This window comes from Rattus norvegicus, chromosome 14 (genome assembly GCF_021556685.1).
Source record: "Rattus norvegicus strain SHRSP/BbbUtx chromosome 14, alternate assembly SHRSP_T2T, whole genome shotgun sequence".
In the NCBI taxonomy this organism is placed as follows: Eukaryota; Metazoa; Chordata; class Mammalia; order Rodentia; family Muridae; genus Rattus; species Rattus norvegicus.
This window is the reverse complement of record NC_141547.1, coordinates 65,355,970-65,381,954: the sequence shown is the minus strand read 5'-3', so window position 1 is coordinate 65,381,954 and position 25,985 is coordinate 65,355,970. Positions and strand designations below refer to the sequence as shown.

At 43.4% G+C, this 25,985-nt stretch overlaps 1 protein-coding gene and 2 long non-coding RNA genes across 4 annotated transcripts in view; 1 reads left to right on the top strand and 2 right to left on the bottom strand.

The window, feature by feature from the left end:
• Adgra3 (adhesion G protein-coupled receptor A3) overlaps nucleotides 1–13,726 on the bottom strand; it is a 94,958-nt gene extending 81,232 nt beyond the window's left edge. Inside the window, exon 1 of one of the 2 annotated variants that reach the window (XM_087583096.1) lies at nucleotides 13,284–13,726. In XM_087583096.1, coding sequence (XP_087439222.1) covers nucleotides 13,284–13,498 — 215 coding nt within the window. In that variant the 5' untranslated portion in view covers nucleotides 13,499–13,726. 2 annotated transcript variants of the gene reach the window in all.
• On the bottom strand, nucleotides 3,690–8,602 carry LOC148001375 (uncharacterized). Its single transcript, XR_015637057.1, has 2 exons — nucleotides 8,429–8,602; nucleotides 3,690–5,517 (listed from the first exon to the last, which is right to left on the bottom strand). It is a non-coding gene; the product is annotated as an uncharacterized LOC148001375 (long non-coding RNA).
• A 93-nt stretch (nucleotides 13,727–13,819) lies between the features above and the next one.
• On the top strand, nucleotides 13,820–17,847 carry LOC148001374 (uncharacterized). Its single transcript, XR_015637056.1, has 3 exons — nucleotides 13,820–14,472; nucleotides 15,465–15,591; nucleotides 17,128–17,847. It is a non-coding gene; the product is annotated as an uncharacterized LOC148001374 (long non-coding RNA).
• The last annotated feature ends 8,138 nt before the right edge of the window (nucleotides 17,848–25,985 follow it).

The following is a 25,985-nucleotide window of genomic DNA, read 5'->3' as shown; positions in this document are numbered from 1 at the left end:
ATTTTACAAGGGTTTACCCCCAAAGCTACTACCAAAGGTTGCTTTTGTGGTATAATAATAGAATTGTAGACCCAGAGTCACAGAGACGGCCCACAAGTCAGGCTCTGCAACTCTCAACCTATCTAACTGGAGATGAATTTACCTTTTTGTGCTTCTGCTGGAGCACCTGTAAAAACCATGGACACTACCTGCCAGGAATTTGCTGTTTGCGAAGTAGTTAACTCAGTAGCCGCTATCTGACAAGTATCAAGATGTCAGTTATCTCTAGACCCTGTAGCTGCTACACACGATTTCTCTGGAACTGGGTCATCTGGGTGCCTGAGAGTTTCAGACCTAGGATGGACTTGCACCAGGACAGCCAACTACTGTGCCTTGACTCCAGGATGAGTCACACCACAGACTCTCCAGTTTTCCCAGGTTACACAGTGGGTTATTCCTTAGATAACAACCAAATGAGCCAATTCCTGTAACATTCCTTTCTCTTTTCTCTCTCTCTCTCTCTCTCTCTCTCTCTCTCTCTCTCTCTCTCTCTCTCTCTCTCTCTCTGTCAATGCTTTCTAAAATCCTATACTTAAAAAGAAAAGTTGAGAGCAGGATCTTTCTTACTGTCTTTCCCTGCAACACGCAACAGAAACTGAAGTACCCGCTGGAACACAAACTGCCATACGGAACAAAACAAGAAGGCATATGGGAACTCTTTCTCTGGGGAACTGTAAACTGAGGTCTAGCCTCTGCTTATAGGGCACAAAGCACAAAGTACTAGTCCAACATAGTCCACTTTGGAGAACCAATGAGTTTATTAGTCACAAAGTACAGATGAAGTGTTACTTACAGGAACATGAGTGAGCCCACAACATCACCCTATGATGGATGATGACCTCCCAATAGCTGCAGAGAGAGGGCACCCACCGCACTTCATTAACTTCCACCCTTCCTACTGCACTCTAGCACCTCCAGAGACTACCAAGGGCCATCAGGACAGAGCTGTAGACAGACAGCAGGGAGGTGCAGGATGGAGCTATCAAAATCTCAGGCGGAGAGCAAGCACCATTTCCCTGCAGCCCTCCTTCCTGTGAGTGACCGCCAACAGTGAAGAGACTGCTTGGACCTTGTCACAGCTGCTCTGATGAAGATGATGGTGGTGGGGCCAAAGGATGGAGCTCCATAACACACGTGCCTCATAGACCAGTGTGAAACAGACATTCAAGAGCATGCAAACCTCTGTGTCAGCCTTGTTATCCCACCTCCAGGTCAGGAAGGGAAGAGCCTCTTTTTCACCCAGTGCTGGACTTAGGGATCCCCCACACACCCTCCTTTGCCACTACCTGACAGAAGAGTTAAATAGGTTGTTATCTAGGAAGTTAAATAGAAGCGTTAACTAGGATTGCTGAAGCAACTTAAAATAATCTATATATTATTATATTTTATTATTATATTATATCAGTTTATATTTCTCAGAGGTTCACACTGTTATGACACCTACCCTTTTGCCCCAGGGGCCATTGTCCTTCCTGGGTCTAGACTGTTCGTAAAAGCTTTCTGGCCCAAACCATGTGAGGTGAAAGGATGGATTCAGAGGCTGAAATTCAATGATCTGGGAGTGTGATATCAAATATAGTCATCAAACTAAAGGACAAAATAAGAAGAAAAATGCAGTGGGGCTGCCAGAAACTTCAGAGTGTGTGCTGGGGCAAAAACTTCAAAACAACAACAACAAACAAACAAACAAACAAAAAAGGCAGAAGGAATCCGAGCGTGAAGTTGAGGAACTGAGTCATGGCGCACGGCGTGCATGCAGCACATGCTGCGGGGCATTCCTGGGGACCTTTGAACGGAGGAGAAAGCCATGCATGGCAGATACCTCCGGGAATCATGTGAGACGCTGAGAGCCAAGATAAGGCTTCCCACAGGCAGGAAGCAACTGGAGGAAGGAGCAGATCTGTGTGGCTCAGACACGCCCTGCACCATCAAATGAATGCTGCAGGAGGTAAAGCTGGACTCTTTCTAGGGCTTAGCTACTACATTTCATCCCATCTCAGTTAAGAACTAGGAGAGATGACTCCCCAGTCCAACAGAGAATTACTGAATGCCCCTGAGCCGGAAACTCAGTCAGAGCTCAATGTGGCCACCACGAACCCACAGTCTGATGCATTCAGAGAGTGGGGTACCATATTGGGTCACCCCACAAAAACACAAACATCACGTAGGAAGTGGCCACCAGCAACATGAGCTAACCTTTTTCAAGCAGGGTACAATGCAGATTCCAGGCTCTGGCTATGAAGAGAGTTTACTCTTGTGCTTGGAGAATGACAAACCAGAAACCAACCTTAATATTCTGTGGAACGGAAATAGCCTGTGTAAGCCTCATGGTACACTGGACTGAAAGATGTTAGTATAATTAGAGAGAGAGACAGACAGACAGACATAGCTAGACAGTTATGCATTCACATGCATACACACATATCACTAGCAAGAGGTTGCTGAATAATAATACATGCATGCTATAGGTAGATATCATCTTATGTAATAAATAAATTATGAGATATGTGGATATTAACAATGGATTGGCTCATAAACATAATGGTTATTATTTTTAAGACTATAAAGAACATCATCCTATAAATCACATTAAGGAATGCCCAAGAACAGTGGCCCATGGATTCAGACTGCAAGTGTAAGGCAGGTTGTCAGAGCTGGAACATGAAGCACCCAAACCTCGAGGTGACTGGCAGTGACAGGAATACAGGATGACTTGGGAGCACCTCAAAGCTCTGGTTCCTAATCCCAGGGGCAGCTCCATTGAGCTTACTGAGGCACTATCTAACACACTTATCACTATATTTTTCTACTCCATACTTAATAAGAAAGTCATTTAAAAAGCAGATAAGACTAAGAGAAAGGGCATCTTAGACACCGCCCTGCGATCTATCTTCACCTTTGCCACAAGAAGTTGGGAGAAACTGCACAGTCAAGAAGGCTTTTTAAGTCTTATCTTGATGGGAAAGGAATCAATTTAATTAGACTCCGAATCAAGCAGGCCTAAAGAAAGAAAACATTAACACCAGGTGTTAAAGGACCTTCATTCCCTTTCCACATAAAGGCTGCTCCGAGTTTCCTTCAATTAAATCCAAGGGGGATTCAGACAGAAACGCCAAGCCAGCACAGGAGTCTGTGCTAACTGTCTGCCTCTGCAGCAAGTGCTCCTGACAGGGGGTGAACAGCCAAGGGCACAGTTTGGATGGGGCCAGTCACACTGGAGAACCACAAATCCCAATCACTCACATTCAAAGCATGCCCCTGGGGAGGGGAGGCACAGAGATCTGAGAAGAACTCTCACCAGGGGTCCGTTGTTAAGTTGGGGGGAATGCCAGCCCCTTTGAAAAACAGCATGGTCAGCAAATACAACCGGCAACAGGTGGGCAGGGCTAACAAGCCATATAAAGGTTTTTCTCTTGCTATGATGACACTGTCACTGGGCAAGATCTTAAATGAGATCAATAAAAGTTCTTAACAGACTGTCAAGGTAATTAATTCCGCCTTCTTTGTGCAGAATACATAATTCTACAGAACTGTGTGCCCTGGTCCCCATACCCATGGTGACTGTTCTGGAAAAACAGGACAAATATACAAAGATTACTTTGGAACTTAAGAAGGCAAAACATGGGAAGAAATACAAAGAGCAGCAGATGTAAGATTTGTGTTTTATTTAAATTCAGAACCAAGAACGCAGGACAAGTGAGCTGATAAGGAGCTAAAAGCGACTGGTGTGTGCCTGAGAGCTGAGCTGACTCAGGGTCTGGCAAAGGGGCTTTGTGCTTGGCAATCTCCAGCCATGCCTCCAGCACACCTGCCAATCATGAAGTTGACAGCACAAGGACTGCCTCCGTCAGGCCCAGCCCAAACAGCAAGAAAATGATGAAATAAATATCAGATGATGAATTATCTCCATAGAAACCTTGTGTCAAGGGGGACAAAAAATATTAGAAATTTGAAATGTTCAGAAGTTGGTCAAACACAGATGACCATTTTATACGTTAAATTACATTAAACTGCCCTGAGAACTATACTATCTCTCTTTTTTTAATCAGACCAGTCATTTAATTTTGTGCTTCTCTTTCAGAGCCTGAAGAAGATATGATTGCAAGGGCAGAGCTCAGCACTGTGCAGAAGGCCCTGTCCCCTGCCACCTCCGGCTTCTTCATTTTCCTTCCTGTGTGCCTTCACACTGTGAGGACGTTCATTCTTCGCTCGCATGTTCTTCACGGTGCAGATCCTACGGTTTGAACTGCTGGAACTCATTCAGCAACTAGCTGTTCAGACTGGGGTAGTTTTAGGAAGATTTGGGTGACTCAGCACCTCGACTCCACAGCCCCTGCTCTCTGACAAAGGTCATGCATGGAAACTGGACCTTGAGTTTTAAATCTAACAAAGAGCATTAAAGGGACCTTGAACCATGTCTGTTTTGTTGCCCGTCCCAAATCAAAAACACACAGCATCAGGCCCTCAAATACCAGTGGGACAAATAGTGGCAGTTGTCAGGCCCTTTCAAGTTCAGTCTTCTATCTCCACACCATACCTTTAACACCATCCTGCCTCACCCACCAAACTAACATTAAATCCGGTGTTAGATAGCACACCTGAGTCTCCCAGCTATTCATCTAGTCTGTGAACAAGGCCCCAGCCGGAACCTCTCAGCTAACTGTCCCAGGAATGTTTCGTAATTTCATCCCTCCTGCCCACACTTAAAACAGCCCACCTCATTCTCCTGCCTCTCCCCTTCCCCCTCCCCCCACCCCTCCTCCCCTCCCAGAGGCAGCTGCCCTCAGTTTGTTTCTGGGCTCTTCCTCCTTCCTTTGTAGCAGAGGACAGCTGGTAGCCACAATTAATCCTTAACTGGGATACCTTACAATTTTTTTGTAAGATTAATTTATTTTACCCATGTGAGTCTTCAGACACACCAGAAGAGGGCATCAGATTCCATAATAGATGGTTGTGAGCCACCATGTGGTTGCTAGGAATTGAACTCAGGACCTCTGGAAAAGCAGTCAGTGCTCTTAACCGCTATCTGTCCAGCTCCAATAACGTTGGTTTTTTGTTTTGTTTTGTTTTGTTTTGTTTTTTTGTTTTTATTTTTAATCCCAGTTGACATTGGAATCAATGAAAATCACTAATGTCTGGGACCCATCCCTGAACAATTGCATGGGAACAGAGGTCTGTGCTCCAGATATGGGAATATTTAACTCTCCTGGGTGGTGCGAATGAAACTACCAACAGCACACTCTCAATCAGGCTTCAGGAAAGAAGATGACCAGTCCCTTCTTCCCCAGGGATGGGACAGATAAAGGCCGGGAGCGTCCCTCATCACCCGACTTCTGGACACAGCCTGCAGCATCATTCACCACTTCACTTCACCACTATCTGCGCGTGCCATGTCCTGGTGTGGAAATCTTGGAGAAACTCCCATGAACAACAATGCGACTGTGTGCTGCCGGTCGGAAACACTCGGAGCTGCAGAGGCTTTGTGCCCGGGAGACGGACGAGAAAGAGAAAACAACACAACCACGGTCAGTGGAACAAAGGACCCACGACTGGGCCTCTTTGGCAAAGTCCTGCCTAAACCTGTCTTCCAACCCTCCCTTTAGAAACCCTTATTGCCTCTGACATATCAAGAGCTGCATCTCAGTGCTCTGCTCTGTCCAGTGCGGAGGGCATGGGTCATATCTCATCCTACAAAGCTGGACTGACAGGCACATCCACTCTAGGAGAGGGGTATGCCAGATACTGTACGGCTAGAAGGACCAGGCAGAGCTCCAGAATGGCAGTGTCAGACTGGGATAGAGTTGATCCAACAGGCAAAACACATCACATCGAATTAATTAAATATTAAAACAGTCAAATCCAGACATAAGGCCCAAAACTACCACAAATCTGAACAGCTAGTAACGAAGTGGATTGAAGCAGTTGCAGACTCAGATACTTATCACGAAGAAAAGAGAGGAGTAAATGTTAAAAGTGACATCTGTCAGTCTTCGCTGTGTGGAGGGAGTACAGGTTCAAACCCAGGCCAGCAGACTGCAGGCAAGGGAGAAGAGGCTATCGCTTGAAGGCGAGCATGGGATGGGGTCTGACCTACTTGATCCGCTCAGGCTCTAAACAGGAAGAATCACAGGACAAGGAACACTTTGCTAAACCATGTGCAAGAGCAAAGCCAGTGTCCGCTCTGCACGCAGCACAGCACCTAAGAGGCAAGGAAAGTGATGGAGACCTAGGAGAGCCTGTGGAGGCAACCCTGGCTTGCAGGACCCCCCCCCCCCCAAATGGACACACAAAATTGATGGAAAGCCAGTCAAAAGGAAACCTTGGCAGGACTGCTACCTGTTTAAAATGCCTCCTGCGGTAAACTAAATTTGAACACCAGACAAGATAAACCATACAAAGAATATTAAAATCAAACTGAGTTGCCGGCTAAGAATCAAAACCTTTAGGGCTGGAGAGAAAGCTCAATGGTTAAGAGCACTGGCTGCTCTTCCAAGGGTCCTGAGTTCAATTCCCAGCAACCACATGGTGGCTCGTAACCATCTATAATGGGATCCAATGTCTTCTTCTGCTGTGTCTGAAGAAAGCAACAGTGTGCTCACATACATAAATACATCTTTTAAAACAAAAACAAACCTTAAAGACCAAGTTTGCATGTACAGCTTTTTAATCTTGAAGACTGATTTAACATGCCACATAAGCTCACAGTACAATTGGTATGTGGATTTTTTTTCTATTTACAGAGAAATGTTAAATAGTAGTGTGTCCCTTGTAGTCTCTGGACATAAGATGCTCAAGGCAGAGAAGCATCCCTAGGAGCTGGTGGACTAAAGTCACCATAAGAGACTAACCCACTATGCGTGGTGCTACAATGCTTGTCAGTGAAGCTCAGTACTCTGCATCGAAAAGACAGAGGCAGGAGGATTGCCAGGAAGGGAGGCCAAGTAGAAAAGGGAAAAATAAGGAAAAAGAAGGTCTGTACCCTAGATCACTTTCTGACTTACTTTCAAGTTGTTGCTATTATTATTACTATTATTATTTCACTTCTGTTGCTTGCTCTCAAAAGCCATCTGTACAGGACTCCTAGAGACAGAGGAGCGAGCAATGGAGCAAACATCTCCAAACTTTCCAAGGTTTCTTTGTAACTTGATCTGGCATACTGCCAAACCAGGCAACTGCCCTCCAGTATTCCCGATGCTGAAGGACTCTAAATAGGCAGGAAGCAACAGGACCTGGGGGGCGGGGTTATGTAAAACCTTGACGTCATATCATAAAAACTTAAGACAGGAGACAGGTGCTCAAGGATCAAAAATCCTACGTCTATCCAACACTCTGGATTGTTTCTGAAGTATTCCTTGTAGGAATTTAAGTCGCTACAGATCAAGTAGGTCAAGTGTAACTGTAGATGCACCTACTACACCCATCTCTGAATTATGGGTTCCACAGCTATGCACTACTGAACCAGACTAAAACAAATAAATGCCCTCCTTTGCTGTACCGGTGTGAAAGCTTCGCCCTCCACTCACCTTGATTTTCTAGCATCCGCTCTTGAATCATTAATGACAACATGCTTGCCAATAAAGAATACTTGCTGTATCAGACAGGTCTCCAACTAACCCTTCCCCTCAAGGCTATGTGCATGGCCATCCAGTACCACAGAAAGGGACGCAGGAGTACAGGAGAGACGTATCTCAGTGCTCCTCAAGTGGTTAGTCCACACTGAGCCTTAGGAGTAGAGAGACAGGACAGGAGAAAGAGAAAAAGGTAGAGAACAGAAATACAAAATAACCAAGACCAAGCCATGAGCACAGTCAGTGAGGAATACACAGAGTTGAACCAGACTGTGAAGGATGCAGAATTTACCAGAACACAGATTCCAAGTTCTCTAGAAAGCTAAGTACAAACTGTGTTCAAGAAGCAATGAGAGGCATAGCAGCTAGAAGGAAACAACCCGCAGAGTGAAAACATGAGACTCCCTTCCGCTGATCCCTGACTTTTCACTGGGACACTCTGTAGAAAAGCGGCATGCCTTCACGGGTCAGAGCCACCAGCACTCAGCCCCTTAAAGTGCAAGAAGGTGTCCTTCAGAAAGAAAAACTAATCTGTGCCTGAACATAGGGCAATAAGGTTACAGAGGCAAGATCTTAAAATCAAAGACAGCCACCTTACCCAGTAGCTACCTGGGATCACCACAGCTTAATTAAAGGGGGAGAAAGGGTAGTTCATAAAAGCCACTCTCTGTGTGACTACACTTGTGTGGCTAGGGAGCACCCGGCTACCCACTAGGAGCTGTGGCTACGGCTAAAAGCGACTGGAGAAGGCAAGTCTGCCGGCTCCTTCCTTCTGAGCTGGAGCCCCACCAGAGGACAGACCTGGACAGGACTCTACCCACCGACATTATGCCAGGACTTTCCAAAAGGGCCCTCCTTCCCCTCCTCTTCTGGCCTTCTTCCTTCAACTTTCTTCCTTCACTTATGTTGTTAGGGAACCCAGAAGCCCCTCTCCCTCCCACCTACAGCTGCTTGTGCACTTGCTCCTTCATGCCTGGTTTATCTCGTCTTCTCTCACTCTGGCAGGGAGGGCAGTCTCTGCTGCCAACAAAAGCCACACACTCTACGCATGCTCAGCCGTCTACCTTCCCTCTCCAACCCATTCAGCATACTCCCGTATTTGCCAGGAAACCCAAATCCTTTAAGAACACCTCTGCCTTCTTTCACGCAGAACTCCTGCCTCCTCCACATGTGATCACACCGTTCTCAAACCCCTTCTCCCTTTAAGCCACATGGCCTGGCTTCTTTCACTTGTGGTGTATGGCCCTGGTTCTTGATGGGCTGTCAAACCGTCAGCTGTCAAAGACTAGTCTTGTTCTGCCTGCACATGATCTCTGGGCACCTCGCCACCAGGCAGCTTCTCCCACCTTGAAATCTCATGATTAGTCTTCTCTTTGCTCCATCAGTTTCAGTGGCTCCTCCAGGAGAGTAGTCTCATTTACAATCTCTCCCAGGGCCACCAGCCCCTGGTTTCCCCCTTACCCCTCACCCCCCAGCCCCTCTCATCTCTTTCCCAGCTACACCAACAAGGCAGGTATGTGAAATACCAAGTGTACCAAAGTCATTGTCCATAAGCTATCTTTACACTAGTGGCCCAACACAAGATTGAAGTCCAGCTGGGCTGGCAACCAGCTGCCCTTATGCCTCGAACGACCTCCTTTATCCTCCAATCGAATCTGTCCCTTCCCTGAAGCCCTACCAAGTCTTTACTTCTTCCAGGAAAGAGAGAAATACTTTCCAGGGACTCTGTTTCTCTCCAGAATTCTCCCCCTTTTCAAGTCTCCCAAAACATAGAAAAGCAGTGCAGGACTTTTGTGTAATTACAGGAATTCTTTAATCGTTTCTGAATGATACCCACTCTTACTATCCTTTCTCTCCAAAGTTTAAGCTGTAGAACACTCTAAGAGTTCCTTTTCTGTACTTGATATTGGGCCACACCAGAGGTGTCTAAACAATTACCAACTGACAGAAGACATTTTACATAGTAAAAACACAAACTTGGGCTAGAGAGATGGCTCAGAGTTAAGAGCACTGACTGCTATTCCTAGAGGTCCTGAGTTCAATTCCCAGGGAACGACGTAGTGGCTCACAACCATCTGTAATGAGATCTGATGCCCTCTTCTGGTGTGTCTGAAGACAGTTTCAGTGTACTCACAAAAAATAAAATCTTTAAAAAAAAAAAAAAACACAAACTTGCACATACGTTTTCATTCATCAAACTGTCTAAGAGAAAACCAGATTTCATTCCTGAGGGACAACTCCTAACTTAATTCTTTTCCTGCAATAACTGACGACAGTACACATGGACACGTGGCTGTAAAGTTTTCAGCCAATAAAGTTCTCAGAACTTTTAAAATAACATATTGAATAATATTCCATATAAAATATAGGAATGTAGCAAATAATTTGTTTCCTGTAAAGCTATTAAATGTTTTTTGTTCAATTTACCAGTAAAACTCATAAATACAATCTACTCCCTAACAAGTTCTACAAGAGAACCTGGGAACAAGCAAGCTCAGGCCAAAGACGTTTGCTTGGCTTCTTTTGATAAGCACAGCTCCAGAAGTAAGAGCTGTTCACTCTCTCAGTTGAAAGGTGTCACAGTGTCCAGCTAGAGCAATGTCAAATTCCTCACCAAACAGAAAACTAGCCTGTCCATGTCATCCTCGCAATCCAAACCAATTAAATTTTCTTCTTGGCAGCAACATGAACCACACACTTGAGGCCTAAAACCTAACCAGGAGGCCAGCTATCTTCTAATGTCTCTCTCCTGCAAGCATCCAGGCAGGGCACATTTGCCCCTAACACTCCAAGGCCACCCCTGTACAGCATCCATACTGCTCTCTGGAGCCTTGGCAAGCTGGAGCACCCTGACTTCAACTTCTTCTTTGCCTCTCCAAGGCAACTATTCAGTTTTCTTCATTTTCCCAGAATTAGCTCAGGATTTTCAGACCCTGGATTGCACCAAGTGTCAAGGCTTGCTGTCTTCCTCTGAGTGGGTCCTTTTCTGCTCACTCTGCATCCCGGTAATAAAACATTTACCATACTGCTCTAAGATGTATTCAGAAACTGTTCTCCAACTATCTGTGTATCCCTCAAGAAGAGCAGTTGTTTGTTTTTGCAGTGATGGAAACCAAACTCCAAACACTGTAGAGAACAGGCCCATCATTCATCCAATGAGCTACCTGCTCTCCTCATCCCAGAGCTTGTTTTTACTTCTGTGTCACAATCAGATACATGGTAATTAACAACCCCCAAAAGATACTTGCCCAAGTCCTAACTGTCCCTATCCTTGTAACTTTACTTGGAAAACAGATCTCCACACGTATAACAAAGAGAACCTGACAAGAGATGACCCTGAAGTTAGAGTAGACCCTATCCCAATCCAAGACTGCTTCTTTTTTGAAAGAGAGGGTGAGAGATGGGTAGGGAGGGAGGAAAAAAGAAGGGGTAGAAGGAAGGAAAGAGGGAAGGGGATAGAGAGGGGGGCACCTAAGACACAAGGAAAGAGAGCCAGTGAACTCAGATGTAGGGCTAAAGTATACTAATCATAAACTAAAAGCCATCCGATGCCAAAAGAATCAAGGAAGGAGTCTACCAAGTTTGTGAAGCTGACATCCTAGACCAGTCTCCTGAACTGAGGAAGAATGAATTTATTATTTCAAGGAACCAAGTGTATAGCAATCTACAGCAGCCTTAGAGAACTAACAGGCAATTTCCAACTTCTACCCAGAACCTTCTGCCAAGAAGCAGAAGTCAAAGGACACTGAACCAACAATGATGACGGGAGGTGTGAGTGTCTGATGAGAAACATCTCAACTGCAGGACAAGAATCTGGCACCAGGAGCAGACAGACACTCACTATGGGAACTTGGACCTGCCGCTTACCCACAGTTCTTCTGAAAGCTTGCATAGTACTATGAAGTAGCCTATGAGGTCTTCCAACAGGCTTGGGATGCTCTGACCATGCTTCAGCGGCAGCTTAACCGACCCTTTAATTACTTCCTAGTCGCTTAATTTTATTAATTTTATTTTTATCTAAGCTTTTGGACATAAAAAAGCATCAAAATGACATTTCAAAGGCCTTAAATGGCTATACTCATGTGAAATCCAGTGCAATAATTGGTAATAGGCCAAAAGGTGATTTTTATACAACATCAATGTTGCCGATAATTTACATGTAATTGATCCATTTCCGGAAAAGTAAATATAAACAGGAATCAAGGTGAGTGCCACACTGACCCAGAATTCATTTGAGTGTTTGTCAAGTCACTACTTAAGTGAAGTCACTTGTGTGATTAATTTTTCAGGCCATAAGGGACTTCTCCAACACTGGGCCTTTCTCCACTGGACTTCGACTGTAATTAAGGTACCCACATTTTTCACTTCCAAGCTTCTGGCCAAAAACTAAATAAATAGAACTCCTGACACCAACAAATGGCGAAGACAACATCCAAGTGTTGTCAGTAAGACCCTAGGAAAACAAAAACTACTTCACCCATCTTCAGCCTGAGTGAGCAGAAAACACGGCTTCTTGTGTTAAACGTCTCCTTGAAGAAAGAAGGAAGCAAAAAAAGGAAGGGAGGGGGATGGAAATGAGCCAATAGAGGTGTTGACAATGCTATTTGTACTCAGCCCATCAAATATCCTTCTGTCCAGCTAGACTACATTGAAAATCCTACTTTAAGTGGTCTCATAGATCACACATGTCTTTCTTTGCCTTTTTATGTGTGTTGAGTGGCAGCCTTGATTCTTTTTAAAGAAACCTACCAAAACAACATAGGGGAACTCGAAGACCAGGGACTCAGATTTCAGCCTGACAAAATGTCCACTAGAAACACTCTGACTCAAACTTTTCCAGACCAATTCATCTTTCACAGAAAACAGAGTCTAAAGTCAGTGGGCCAACGGTTCAGTCCAATTGGCACAAAGAACCACGTTTCCAAGACTGAACCCTGGATCCTATAGCACAGTTCAGTTACCAAACTTTTCCTTCTAGGTGAAAACCCAGTCTCTCCAGCCTCTGGAGGGCTCACTCAACACACACAGTTTTCAATCCCGAAGTTCCTGGCTTTCCACTGAGAGCTCCCAGACTTCAGCATGGGGCTGAAGTGGACATGAACAACTTTTATCTTAATCTCTTCGAAATTAGTCACTCTGAAAGTTGTTCTGAAAGAGCACTAAAGAAGCTAAGACAGAAAACGGCAAGGGCTTCGTAGAGGTTTGGGAACCACACAGAGCCTCTCACCCTAAGCCGTGGCGTCCTGCAAACTGGATCTACCTCAGGTGTAACTTCATTTCCACAGTTAGGATGGATACTTCCCGAGCATGTATGGTGTTTCCTAAAAGCCCCGAGCCAGGATGAATGAGCTTTGCTGCACCGACTGAGTGGTTACAAGCATCTTCACGTGGTACTCGGCGGCCAGAGTGGAGCAAAAGCAGGGATGGGATGGGACGCGCCGGGAACCCCGAAAACTTTTCTTTGCAAACTAGCAGAGGAGGAGCAGAGGCGGTTGCGAGGGCGACGGGCCACCCAGGTCCCACACGAAGCCGCAGGGCTTCTCCAGCACCACCCCCAGCCCGCCGCCGCGCGCACACAAAGAAGCGTGTATACCCCGGAGACCCCCGCGCCCATTCGGTGCACCCGGGAGCGAGGGAACCCCAGGAAAGGGCAGCGAGGCGTCTTGGGTTACTCACAGGGTGACCGTGCGGTTGGGCAGCGTGTCCGGGGGCAGAACCTGCGCGAGCTCCAGGCTGCTGCACACCACCTTCCCCTCGGCTCCGGCCGCCCTGCCGGTACCCCGGGCCCGACCGTCGTGCTTGCAGCCCGCGGGCAGCGCTACGGCCCCGCGCTCTCCTCCCCACAACAGGGCGAGCAGCGCCAGCGGCAGCAGCAGCGGCGGCCGCTCCATGCCGCTGACCGGGCCTGCGGGGCCGAGAGGCGGCACCGGCCTAGCGGGTGGCGGCGAGGCGGGGCGGGTCTGGCGGTGGCCCGAGCCTCCCGGCGGCCCGAGGATCGGTCCTGCTTCGCAACGACATGCTCCTTTGTCCGCGGCCGCACTCGCCCTCCGCGGAGCCGCGGGGTCAGGGCCGCCGGGTCGCCGCTCGGCGCTCGGCCCGCGGGAGCGCCGCCTCCTCCCGCCGGCTCCTCCCCGCGCGACCGCTCCTCCCACCCCAGCCCCGCGCGCTCTCCGGGCGGCCGTACGACCCGACCCCGACCCGGGCACGCCCCCAGGTCCTGGCCGGAACTCGGCTACTCCTGGACCAGGCGGAAGAAAGTTCTAGACTAGTCCCAACTCTAGCAGCCCTGCAGCTCTGCTCCACGTTTCCTGGCGCCGCTGCCAGGTAGACAAAGCCGCCCTGCACACCCCTAAGAGCCCTGACCGGAGGGGATGAAGTTCTTTCCTTCAACCTGAGGAGGGGAAAGAGCCTGAAATCAATTTTCCCAAAGAAAGGCAAGGAAAGTTTCATCTGCCTCATTACCCGCCAATGCAGGAAGCAGGTTTCTTCCCAATAAACTGAACTCGGAAGCTGTCCCTGGCCTGCAGCGCCAACAGCTGTGGGCTGGCTGAGGATGCATGGGGACCATTAGACCGAAATTTCTGAGTCCACAGGTAGTTCAGATGTTAACCAGTTGGAGCAACAGCAGCCAAGAAGCCCCAGCTGAATTTGATTATTCATGCCTAAAACCGCAGACCCCACCCTAACATTTGCAAGAGCAGCATTGACCTACCCTATGTTTAAAGTTTATAGAGTCTATACAAGCCAACAAAATGAGTTTTATTCTCCCTTGAAAAACAGACTTCCTTAACATTCAGGAAGAGCAACTTGGTATACAGAAACTTCACGTCACGTACTTTGGAGTTCAACCCTGTAACATTAGCAGGTAAGAAGCAAGTGAATACAACCCAGAGACCTGTCTATCCCCTGCTTGCTTTGTTTCCTGTACTGGCTCCACTCAACAACAGGTGGGGCGTGGCACCTGTGTGCTCACCTGTGCAGGATCAGTCTGTCTGTCCCTCGCAACACAGCCATCCCTAAGGATGCCACAGAGACAGGAGTGGACATTCCAGCTGCTTGGAGGGTCTTACATTGAGAGAATTGAAAGAGAGGCAGGGTTCATGGCAGGCATTTTTTTACTTGGATCTAAAAGATCTCCGAAAAAAATTATTTCCAAGATCATGTCCCAGATACATGCATTTGGCTTTCTCAAGAGTAAATACGTTACCCATATAAGTTACTTAGATAAGTGCAAATAGCGAATCATTTGACATTTCTTGAGATTGAACTAATACCTAAACCCAGTAGTGCATAGCATCTGCTAATACACTCAATGCTGATAGAATTATTCGGGCTCTGGAACTTGGCATGTGAAAAAGAAAGGAGGGATCCAGACCTAGAGTACCCATGTTAGCCAAGGGTGGCTATATAAAGCGTAAAATTTATCTACAATTATGAAAGAAATGGGGTTTTTATTCTATATCATATTTATCCAACTTTAAACACTACTACATAGGTGTTGAACAGCACAAGTCTGTGCCTACAATGACTAAGAAAAGTAAGAAATTATTGCCACTATTAAGTCATTTTTACAACTAACTATAGACAGCAAACTTGTATTTTCTGTTATGATGAGGTTGGTCATGTTTCTATGGAAACTATTTGAAGATGATTATCCCCCCCCCAAATAAAATCATTACCTGTTCTCCCCATAAAAATAAAACCTTAGTATAATAATTTGAAAGCTTTTATTTGCCATGTCGCTGTTGGTACAGACATAGACTGGCCTGGGAACTTAGACTATATGAAAATGTCGATGCCTATCACGGAGGTAAATGTGTTTGACTGTTCTGAGACGTACTTAGCATATGCTTTAAGTTTGGCCTCAGATTGTACTTCACTACGGTTGAGAACATTAAAGTATAAAATCACCAGAAAATGGGCATGTCACCAATGAGACCCTGGATCTAGAGACAAGCACAGAGGAAACGGTCATTTAATGTGGGTAAGTAAAAGCTTTCTTCCAAGGAAGTCATTCAGATGACCTTTGAAAATAAATCATTAAAAAGTAAATTTAAAAAAAAAAATCACAGAGTAGAGCAAGTTTTCGGAATTCCCAGCAATGCAGACTTTAGAGTGAGCAGTGCACTGAGTCTATACAAGCACCAGGACGTGAGGGCAGATCCTTATAACTGCATGGATGTCAGAGGACAGTGTGGCTTTACAGTCTCACCAAAACCTAAGCTGGAATTAAGCTACTCTCATCCTGACATCTTCTTGCCAGACAGGTCCAGTGACTGCTTCTCCTCCCTCAGGCCTGAAGCACATGGCAACATTGGAAATTGTAGGTCTCCCTGGGTCCTGAGTTCTCACTGTGTTTGTGACTGCCCCATGGTAGAAAGTCCTATAGAAACTGGGATGCTACTTCTTTACCATAAACACACAGGACGAGATCACTTCCCCTGTTGCCTTAAGGACACTGTGTGGACCATGTGGACCATGTTCAGCATTTCGTCAAGAGGGGTGGTTCTCAGACTTCCTAATGCTTGTGAGCCTTTCATACAAGTCCTCATGTTGTGATGTTCACGTTTCGTTGTTACATCATAACTATAATTTTGCTACTGTTATCAATAGTAATGTAAATATCTGATATAGAGGATATCTGATAGGCAGCCTCTAAAGGGGTTGAGACTCCCTAGTTGAAACCTGCTGGTCCTGTAAGGTTCATAAGAGATATCAAACATGTTTTGCTTTTCTTGATTTTAAAAATAGTACTGTATGTATCTGCATGAATGTCTGTAAGCAAAATATGTTTTAATGTATGTGCTTATATATTATAATTGTGTCTATCTGAATTTACTGCTAACAATTCCTTCTTACTATCTTTTTCCTTCTCTACCAGACTATGAGCTTCCAGAAGCTTTTCTTGCTCTCTCTCTCTCTCTCTCTCTCTCTCTCTCTCTCTCTCTCTCTCTCCTTCTGCTCAATTTTGTGCCTCTACAATCTGGATTGTTTAGATCCAGGGTCTAAATGTTTATCTTGTGTATGAATTTTACTTCTATGTATGTTAGTTCTCCCCTACCACAGTTTCAGTTCCATGACCTATTTCAGATGACTTTCACTACAGGTTGCTGACAAAAGGCCATTCTTAAGATTCCTCAGGTAAATCACTTATCCAGCCATCCGTGTCACTAACTACTGGTGGCATATGACATAGTGAAAGGAATCGACAATTATGCTGTTCAATAATGTGTATAAATTTCAGTTTGTATAAATTTAACCTAAAAGCTTGACAAGATTTTAACCAAACATTCTATTTCTTAGGTGCTCAGGTCAGCGCTTATAACTGACGGATATTGGTTTGACTGTAGTGACTTTACAGTAGTTATAGAAACTTGTATGTGTTATCTGTTTTCAAAAGAGGCTGGATTCTAGAGAAGAGGCTCAGGGATTTAGAGCACTGACTGCTATTCCAAAGGACTATGGTTAGGTTCCCATCACCCACAGGGAGGCTCACAACCATCTGTAATTCCAATTGCAGGAGATCTAATCCCCTCTTCTGACTGCTGCATGCTTGGAAACAGAAGCAGGCAAAACACCCAAGTAAATGAATGAATGAACGAATGATATCTGATGTCTGCCATGTGGTCCTGTTAAGTGGTAGGTGAGGGAACAAGAGAAGTGGGTGCTAATAACCCATCCCTTTCTCTCCACAACTTCTGTTTTCCACCCAGAGATAAGATGTGTATTTTGTAATCAGAAGGGAAAAAGCCTCAAGGGAAACTTTAAATCATAGAAGGGTGTTTAAGAACAGAAAGCATTCAGCTTACTAAGACCCTGGATGAACTGTCAGTCAATCCTCTGGACTTCTTCTCCTCAGTGGTGAGCATTCACATCACCGTTGTTTGAACTTTCTACCACCTATGGGCAGTCCTGGCACACAGAAGGAACTCAAAGGCATTTGATAACTCACATCATTTTAGATTTACTCATTTTTATGTTTCGGATATCTGCTACTGTGCCTCAGCTATGTTGGCTAAAGATAAGTTTTGTTGAATTAAGCATTTGTGTAAGCTGGGTATAAATTCTCAGCTAGTGTCAACTAATGTGAAATGGTTGAAGTTCATTCTCCTAGGGTCAGGATAGTCATGTGTAATATCACACTTAAATTTACAGCAGGAAACAACAGTAATTGTTAGCACTTGAAAGGTCTCTGTAACACCTTTAGTAAGCCTTACTAATAAACAGACATTCTCAGTTCATTTTTTGTGTCCTTGGATGATAATCTATTAATTGTGACAGCTGTGGTTTGTATTTTTAGTATTTTCGTAGCATGTGCTAGAATGTGTGCTTGGTCGTTACCCAGGACCCAGATGGAGCCACACTGCTATCTCAGATGTCCTGCCAGCCTCCTAGACAGCTTTGGCCCTAGCTCTGGCTCACTGATTATGAGATACATTTCCCTTCAGCAAGTCACTGTTTGTCACCTTTTTAAATGAGGGCTTAAACCGGCACAGGGTTTAAAGTGTGATTTTTGTCCTGATGAACCATGAATTCATTGTGTACGGCAGCTGGACTATTATTGGAATGTATCTTCATGACACCAAATGCTCTCTTTAGGTGACCAAATATTTTTCTGAAATGATATTTTCCCTCTCCACTACATTGTAATTATTATTGGTTATTAATACAAAGCAGAAATATGAGGCAAAATCCAACCAGCCCTGCCACGTGATAAAACACCTTGATAAAACAGCAGGCACCAACTGTTTTTACGGACAGATATGTTAGCACAGATTCATGGAACAAAGAGGCTTAGTCTATGCTCATATCACACGATTTGCTTCCTGCACAGAGAGGCAGTGCTGGAGAGGCGGTTCAGCAGGGAGGAGCACTTGCTGCTCTTCCAAAGGACTGAAGTTCAGTTGTGAGCACTGATATCGGGCCGCCCAGGAGCGCCTGTACTCTAGTTCAGAGGATGTGTCGTCCTCTCCTGGATCCTGAAAGCATCTGAATGCACACGTGTGGGCATATAATGAAAGTGCAGACATGAACATACACACAGATAAAATTAATAGTTTTTAATAATAAAGAATTAGGAAAAAACCATGATACAAATTGATAAAAAAAATCACTCCTTGATACTGGCTCACAATATCACTGGTCACTGTCTGTATTAACTCACGTGTTTGTCCTTCTGTCTTTGATCTCAAATACATCACTGTCCTTCACTGATGGGGCTTTAAAGGCTCAGCTCTGAGATTAGAAAGCAAGTTGAGCTGACAAGAGACAGTAAGGAGCACTTGTTTTGCTGGACAGATGGAAACAAAGCTTGCTGAGCACACTTACAACTAGCCAAACGGTCCAGGAAAGGGCTGTGGACTAGGCATGTGTCTTCTGGACACAGCACACATGAGGCCAGGTTAGAAGTCACTAATCAGGCTGATTTTCAACTCAGTAAGTACTGAATACTTCACACATCCCATGTGTATTCAGGGAGCCATGAATAGTGGGCGTCTCCTGAGCTTATCTTTTTGTGTATAACTACGTCTCTCATACATTCCATCGCTTTTATCTGCTTACCACATCTACTCTGTTTACTTTCCCATGTCTGCCAAGTCTCACATCTCTTTGCTCATAGACTTAACATTGTTTTACTCTCATCTCTCCCACATTTTTTTTCCTAGAGCACGATTAAATCTTCTCGACATATTTAAAACACATAACAGAGAGCACACTAGCCTTGGAAAAATCTAGAACTATAATGTACTACAGAAATACAGTGTCTTTTCTGAAACAGTGTTTCCTGAGTGTCTGCGTCACATATATGTCACTACCTGTCCTGTCCTAACTATGTATATTATCTATATGGAGCTTCAGCCCTACATACAAAATCATAATATTTAACACCTATTAGCAGACTAGCAACTATCGATGAAAGGCTTAGTAGTAGATTTATCAATCATGAAATATCCACCTAAATCTTTCTTTTCAATAATACCTTCCTCGAGGTCTGTTGATAGGAGCAAAATTCAGTTTTTGAGCCAAGCAAAAACGAGATAGTATGTTTGAAACTCTTCCTTTGTCAGCCAAGTAATTACTTCTTTCACTTGGCCTGTGATCAGGAATATTAACCACTATGCATCCTGTCTCGCACAGCGCACGCGCGCGCACGCACACACACACACGATCTGCTGTTATGTTTGATTTTTGATTTGGCTGTTAAGCTGGCGATGAAACCCAGGACTTGCTCTGCGAATGCTGCACCAGGGCTTCAGCAATGAACTATAGCCATATTCTGCTGTTTTCCGCGTCCTTTCATCACTTAGAGACCTCAAACAAATGTTTCCACATCCCAAAACTGATGCTGTACATTAGACACTCTTTAAAACATTAAATTAAGGTGTATTATTTCAAACATGACACAAACCATTTTTATTATTCTAAGTTGCTTCAGTCTATACAATTCTATTGTATCTATATTCAATTGAGCCCTGCCTACATGAGCACTTCTTTTAAAATCTTCAATTTCCTCCGAGTTTAGCTGGGATGGCAAAGTTGTTTTAAAACTAAAGTTATCATTAATTCTTAAAAAAAAACAATTATTGTTTTACAAAAAATATTATTCTAGCCTGCATGTTAATAAATTTAAATTTGAATGCATGCATATTGTGACTCCCAAACTGTTAAACTATACACAAAATGTAAAAGTACACAGAACACTGATCTCAAAGATGGGAATCAGATTACTGCATTGACTACATTCTTTCCTAGGCTACCACAAGCAACATGAGTGCTTCAGTTTTCTTCATATGTTGTGAGGATTGGTTAAAATTTAAGTTAATCTAACACTGAAAGCACACAACACATGACTTGCCGACAGCGGATCACTCAAAACAGTAGAATTGAAATCTAGCCCTTTCCTCATATTCCAGATGACGAGGCTGAGCCTACAGAAATTAAATGAATGTGTCCAAGCTTCTCGGTTCTTGAAAAGCCTGAAGCAGATAACTGGGGAAACTTTGCAGGTGTGATTTCTCTCCCTTAGAGACCTATAATCAGGCATTCTTATACACCTGGTCAAACACTGACTTACAAAGCTTGCTTGCTTAATGGTGGTAACACTGAAGATTAGTGATAACACCTTACCCCCAGGTCACATTAGAAAGGTTAAGTAATGCATGGGTGAAATCACTGGGAAAAACTTCTATGCAACGATAGTATTTCATCACTACAAATTATGAAAATATTTTATCTTTAATAACACTATAATTAGACGTATCAACTCCTTTCATCACCCACTCTTAACTCCTGGGAGATAATTATCTTGGAGAGTATTAGACTGTCTTTCGACTAACAAACCAAAACAGACAACTGAGGCAATCCAAAGGAAGATTTCATGGAAATCAAGCCCACGTTGTCCACGTTTACGGCTCCTTTTGTGCACTTCATTACCTTGATTGTCCTTCTCACTTTGGAAGAAAAGACCCATGCCTTCACAGATTAGGACACATGCACTCTAAGTTGGGTTCCGTGTAACTGAGATGCTTTGAATGTACAGGGCATGAGGGGGAAAGTCTTTGTCATTTGTTAATTTATTATTGGGTCTGAATGGTAGTAGGCATGCCAAACGTGGATTTATTAACTTCCTGTTGCTATGCTAGAATACCCTGACAATAACAACCTAAGGAAGAAAGGGTTTATCTTGACTCACAGTTCCACAGGGACAGTCCACCATGGTGGAAAAGGCACTAGGATAGCATGGTGACAATAGCAGGAGCTGGCTGATCACATCTTCATCCACAAAGAGGAAGCAGAGTGAGAGAACAGGAAGTGAGGGAAGGCTAGAGACTCTCAAAGCCCCCTGCCTATGATGTCCTACTCCCAACAGGGCTTCATCTCCTTGAGGTTCCATATCCTCACCAAACAGCTCTACCAACTGGAGACCAAATGTTCAAACTCATGAGTCTCTGGGGAACATTTCTCAACCAACCCATCGCATAAAGAATAACTGAATGGTGAATTGATTAATGAATAAACAAGAGAATGAATAATATTTCTCAACTCATTAACTTGTCATTTTATGACCACCAAATATCCACAATTAAATACCTACCTGATAACTTACACAAAACTCTTGTTTAAGGAACTGGACTCCCAGCTCAGCTGAGTGTGCATTGAAACTTAGCACAGTTTTTAGATGCCTCGACTGTCTGATGCTTTGCTGCTAGATAAAATGATAAAACCCCAGTAGTCTGACTTGGTAGCCAGCCCCAATCAGGAAAATTACTCATGTATTTGAAAGCTGTTTGGCAGTAAAAGCCCTGTATATTAAATTCTAAATCCACTTAATTAACTTCTCTAATCTTCATTAAATAAAGCTCGGTCCACTTTGATGGAAATATGTAATAAAAACAACCTCTCTGGCAGCTCATCCGGTAATGTGTTAAGTCTTGAGCAGAAGATTCTGCCCTAGGGCCCTGTCCAGCACTCTGACTCATCTATTTATACCTTAGCCAGGTCCTTTAATCAGCTAGGAGTAACTTCTGCTTTTATTGCTGTTTTCTTTGCATATCCACATCCTCCCTTCTCCACTGTAACAGAACCCCGAAAAGATGTGAAGCCAGAGTCCTTATCACAACAGCTGCAAATACTATCAAAACTCTTTCACTATCAACCAAAGCAACTTCAATCGAAGCAGCACAAATGTAACTCCAACTAGTTTAAACTTGAATGGAAGATATTGGTCCATGTCAATAGAAGGTTGCTTAATAGCTGAATGCTGAGTAGTTAGAACAATGCTTTCCTCTATTAGTTCAGTCTTACCTTTGTTCTCAAGTAAGAATTACTCACCTGTAAAGGGCAGCCATTCTCCCAGACAGTGTCCTCAACTGTAAAATCTCACAAGGTAAAATACAAACAAAGCAATAATACCACACTCCACCACTCTGCTAAGGATTGTGATTGCTCCATCTTGAGACATACATACCTAAAGACAAAAGGTGGAGAATTCGTTGAATGTACAGGGACAGACTAGAGGGTGAAAGTTCTCCAAATAGAACACTGATGGGAAAAGAAAACAAACCAGTGTTGTCTTCGGTTCTAGTCTCTGTCCTCTTAGCATATGACATAGACAAAACAATAGAAAGAAAAAGAACCAAAATAGTTAAAATGGATAACAAAGAAATAGATGAGTTTTGAATTATGTTTTTAAAACAATATTTGCTTTTTAAATGTACATAAACTATGACTATTATTTTAATTATTACTTTCTTTTGTTGGGTGAATGAGTATTTTGTCCAGCATCTAGCATTAGTGAACCACGCTTTCCAAGAGTGTTAAGAGGGCTAGAATATAGCTCAGAAGTAGAGCATTTGTCTAGCATGTACAAGGCCCTCAGTATCAGAAAAAAAAGGTGTTGAGAACAAATGAGACTAAGAAAGAGTGTAGGTGCTGCTTTGTGATGCGATGCCACATGGGGAGAGTAAAGAAGCAGTGACTTAGCTGCTGCTACAAGAGTTAGTTATAAATCCCTTCAGCCGTGGGTCATGATCACTTCAAAGTCACCAGTTATAAATTGTCCATGTCTTTTCTCCTCTTCCTCTCCTCCAAAGGACAGACCAAAACTTTTAAATATAAAAATGTAACTTTAACAGGCTAAAGAACAGGTCAACACATGAATGTGTAATCATTTACGTTTATGTGTGTTTATACATTATACCACTGTAAGACACAAACTGATAAATGTAATCATTTGAAAATTTAAAATCAGCCACAGGGAATCAACAGGTAAATTTATTTTAAAGTTTTCAATATATACCATAGTTATTTTTTAATATGTAAGAAAATACACCGGAAGCTAGAGAAGACTCAGGGATTAAGAGTACTGATTGTTGTCCCAGAAAACCAAGCAATTCCCAGCACCCACATCACAGCTCACAACTGTCTATAATTGTAGTTCCAAGTATCCAGTGCTCTCTTCTGGCTGTGGAAGGCACCTGGCACACAGATGGTACCCAGATATACATGCAGGCAGCACACCCATATACATTAAGAAAAAACAATACAAGGTTCGTTTTATTGATCGGCATGAAACATTTACAACCATCTCAGAGAGCAATAGAAACAGGGTTTATAATAGGAAAAATTCTTGGCCCCATAAAATAATTAAATAAATATAAGCAAACATTTCAACCCATAGTCAAAAACTGAGACAATAATTTTTACCCAGCAAACTGGAAAGAAGTGGACTGACAATACTTAATGGCCTCTAGTCATAGAAAAGTAGACATCTTCTTATAGACCATACAAAGGATCTTTGATAAAGAAATGCTGTTACCAGGAATTTTTTTCTCAGAACCATACCTACATGTGGAGAGGGAGCGGACAAGTAAACGTTGCTTGATACACTTTTTGTTATAACAAAATCTTGAAAGAGCATCCATGATTATCTTAGTTACTCTTCTGTTGCTGGAAAGAGATACCATGAGCAAGAAAACTAGTAGTTTTATTCTGTGGCCTGATTACAGTTTCAGAGATGAATAGGGTCCAGTAACCATCATGGTGGGAACATGGCAGCAAGCAGGATGCTGGTGCAGTAGCTGAGAGCTTACGTGTTGAGACTACAAGCACAAAGCAGAGAGGCAGAGAGCTAACTGGAAATGGGGTGAGCTTTTGAATATTCAAAACCCATCCCCAGTGACACACCTCTTTCAATAAGCCCACACCTCCTAATCCTTCACAAACAGTTCACTAAGGGTGGAATAACATGTGCACCTACAGGAATCAGTCTCATCCAAGTCACTGCCATCATCGATAGTTAAAGACATAATATGAGCTTAAGAAGTTATGATGGAGCATACATGGAGAGTAATGAAGCCCTGAGGAAGGAAGATGTGAAGATCTATGTGCATCTATGATGATTCCATTCCTGTAAATGCATCTGAACAGATTTGTACTGTTTGTGTACGGAGTATTCATGGGAGGATATGAAAGACAATGTTGATAATGAATTCTTTATGTCAGGGGAGAAGGTCAAAGACCTGGGAATAACTCACATTATATTGCACATTTATTTATATTGCATTTGTATTAAATTATTTGATTCTTTAAAAAAACTATATACTTATTATTTAAAAGAAAGATTGATTTTACTTTTTAATCAAAAGACATATTGATTGTAAAACAGACAAAGCACAAACTATTGTGAGCACATTTTTCAACTTTCTGGCATCAATAGACAGAAAATGATCACAGAATATATTGTGTTTCAGGGGCCCCTTGAAGGAGCCTTTTCATTGTGCAGACATAATAAATAAAAATGACAAGGAAAGTAACCATGGCCTTACAGTAGTCTTAAATTTTTTTTCAAATAGGTTGACTAAAACTCCTTTTCGTCATCGTTGTTGGTGGTAATATTGTTTCATCCCTTCACAGGTAGATCAATCTAGTCACTGGGTGAAAGATACAAGTTTTCATGGGTGTCATAGAAGATTCTCAGAAGAGCCAATCTGAAGGCCAAGATGCATCTGAGGCTCAGTGGCTTTTTATCTGTCTGATGGACTTCATTAGTCTTCAGTCTATTGGGAATAAGAGATGTTTTAAATGAATCTCAAGGAAAGGGAACAGTGTGTAGAAGGTTCTTGCAGCTGAAAAGAAAGTAGAACAGGACATTGGAAGAAGACCAGACACTGAGAAAAACATGGAAAGAGAGCCATCTGCTGAGATCTGTGGTGTGGGCGCAGGGAAGACCTTTCAGGGACAGCATCATCATCATCATCATCATCATCATCATCACCACCACCACCACCACCATCACCATCAACATCATCATCAACATCAAGAATGTTTTGGAAAACAAGAGAATGCCATACACAAGGCCCTTCATTCATTTTCTAACACACACCTGCACATAGGAATATACACATGCACACACATACCTTACATATAAACATGTACTACATACACACATGCATACTAGCAATGTGCACATATGGAAGCACACACTACACACACATGCACATGTATACATGAGTATACACATGCACATGAATATACTACATACACATGAGTACCATGTAAACATGGACACATCCACTAATATGTGAACATATGAATGCATATATGACACATGTACATGTGTGCATATGAATATACATGCACATGGATATACTACATACACACATGTTCAATTTACATGTGCATACCTTATATATACACACATATTAATACATACATGTACATACATATAGTACATATACTTAAGTACAATGTACACTTGCACACATTACACATACACAAGCATACACATATCTTAATAACTCTTGGAAGCTGTTGAAGACTGTAATGGAAAAAAGTTACATGTTGTATGTTTCTTTGAACTCAGGAGTGGGCTTATAG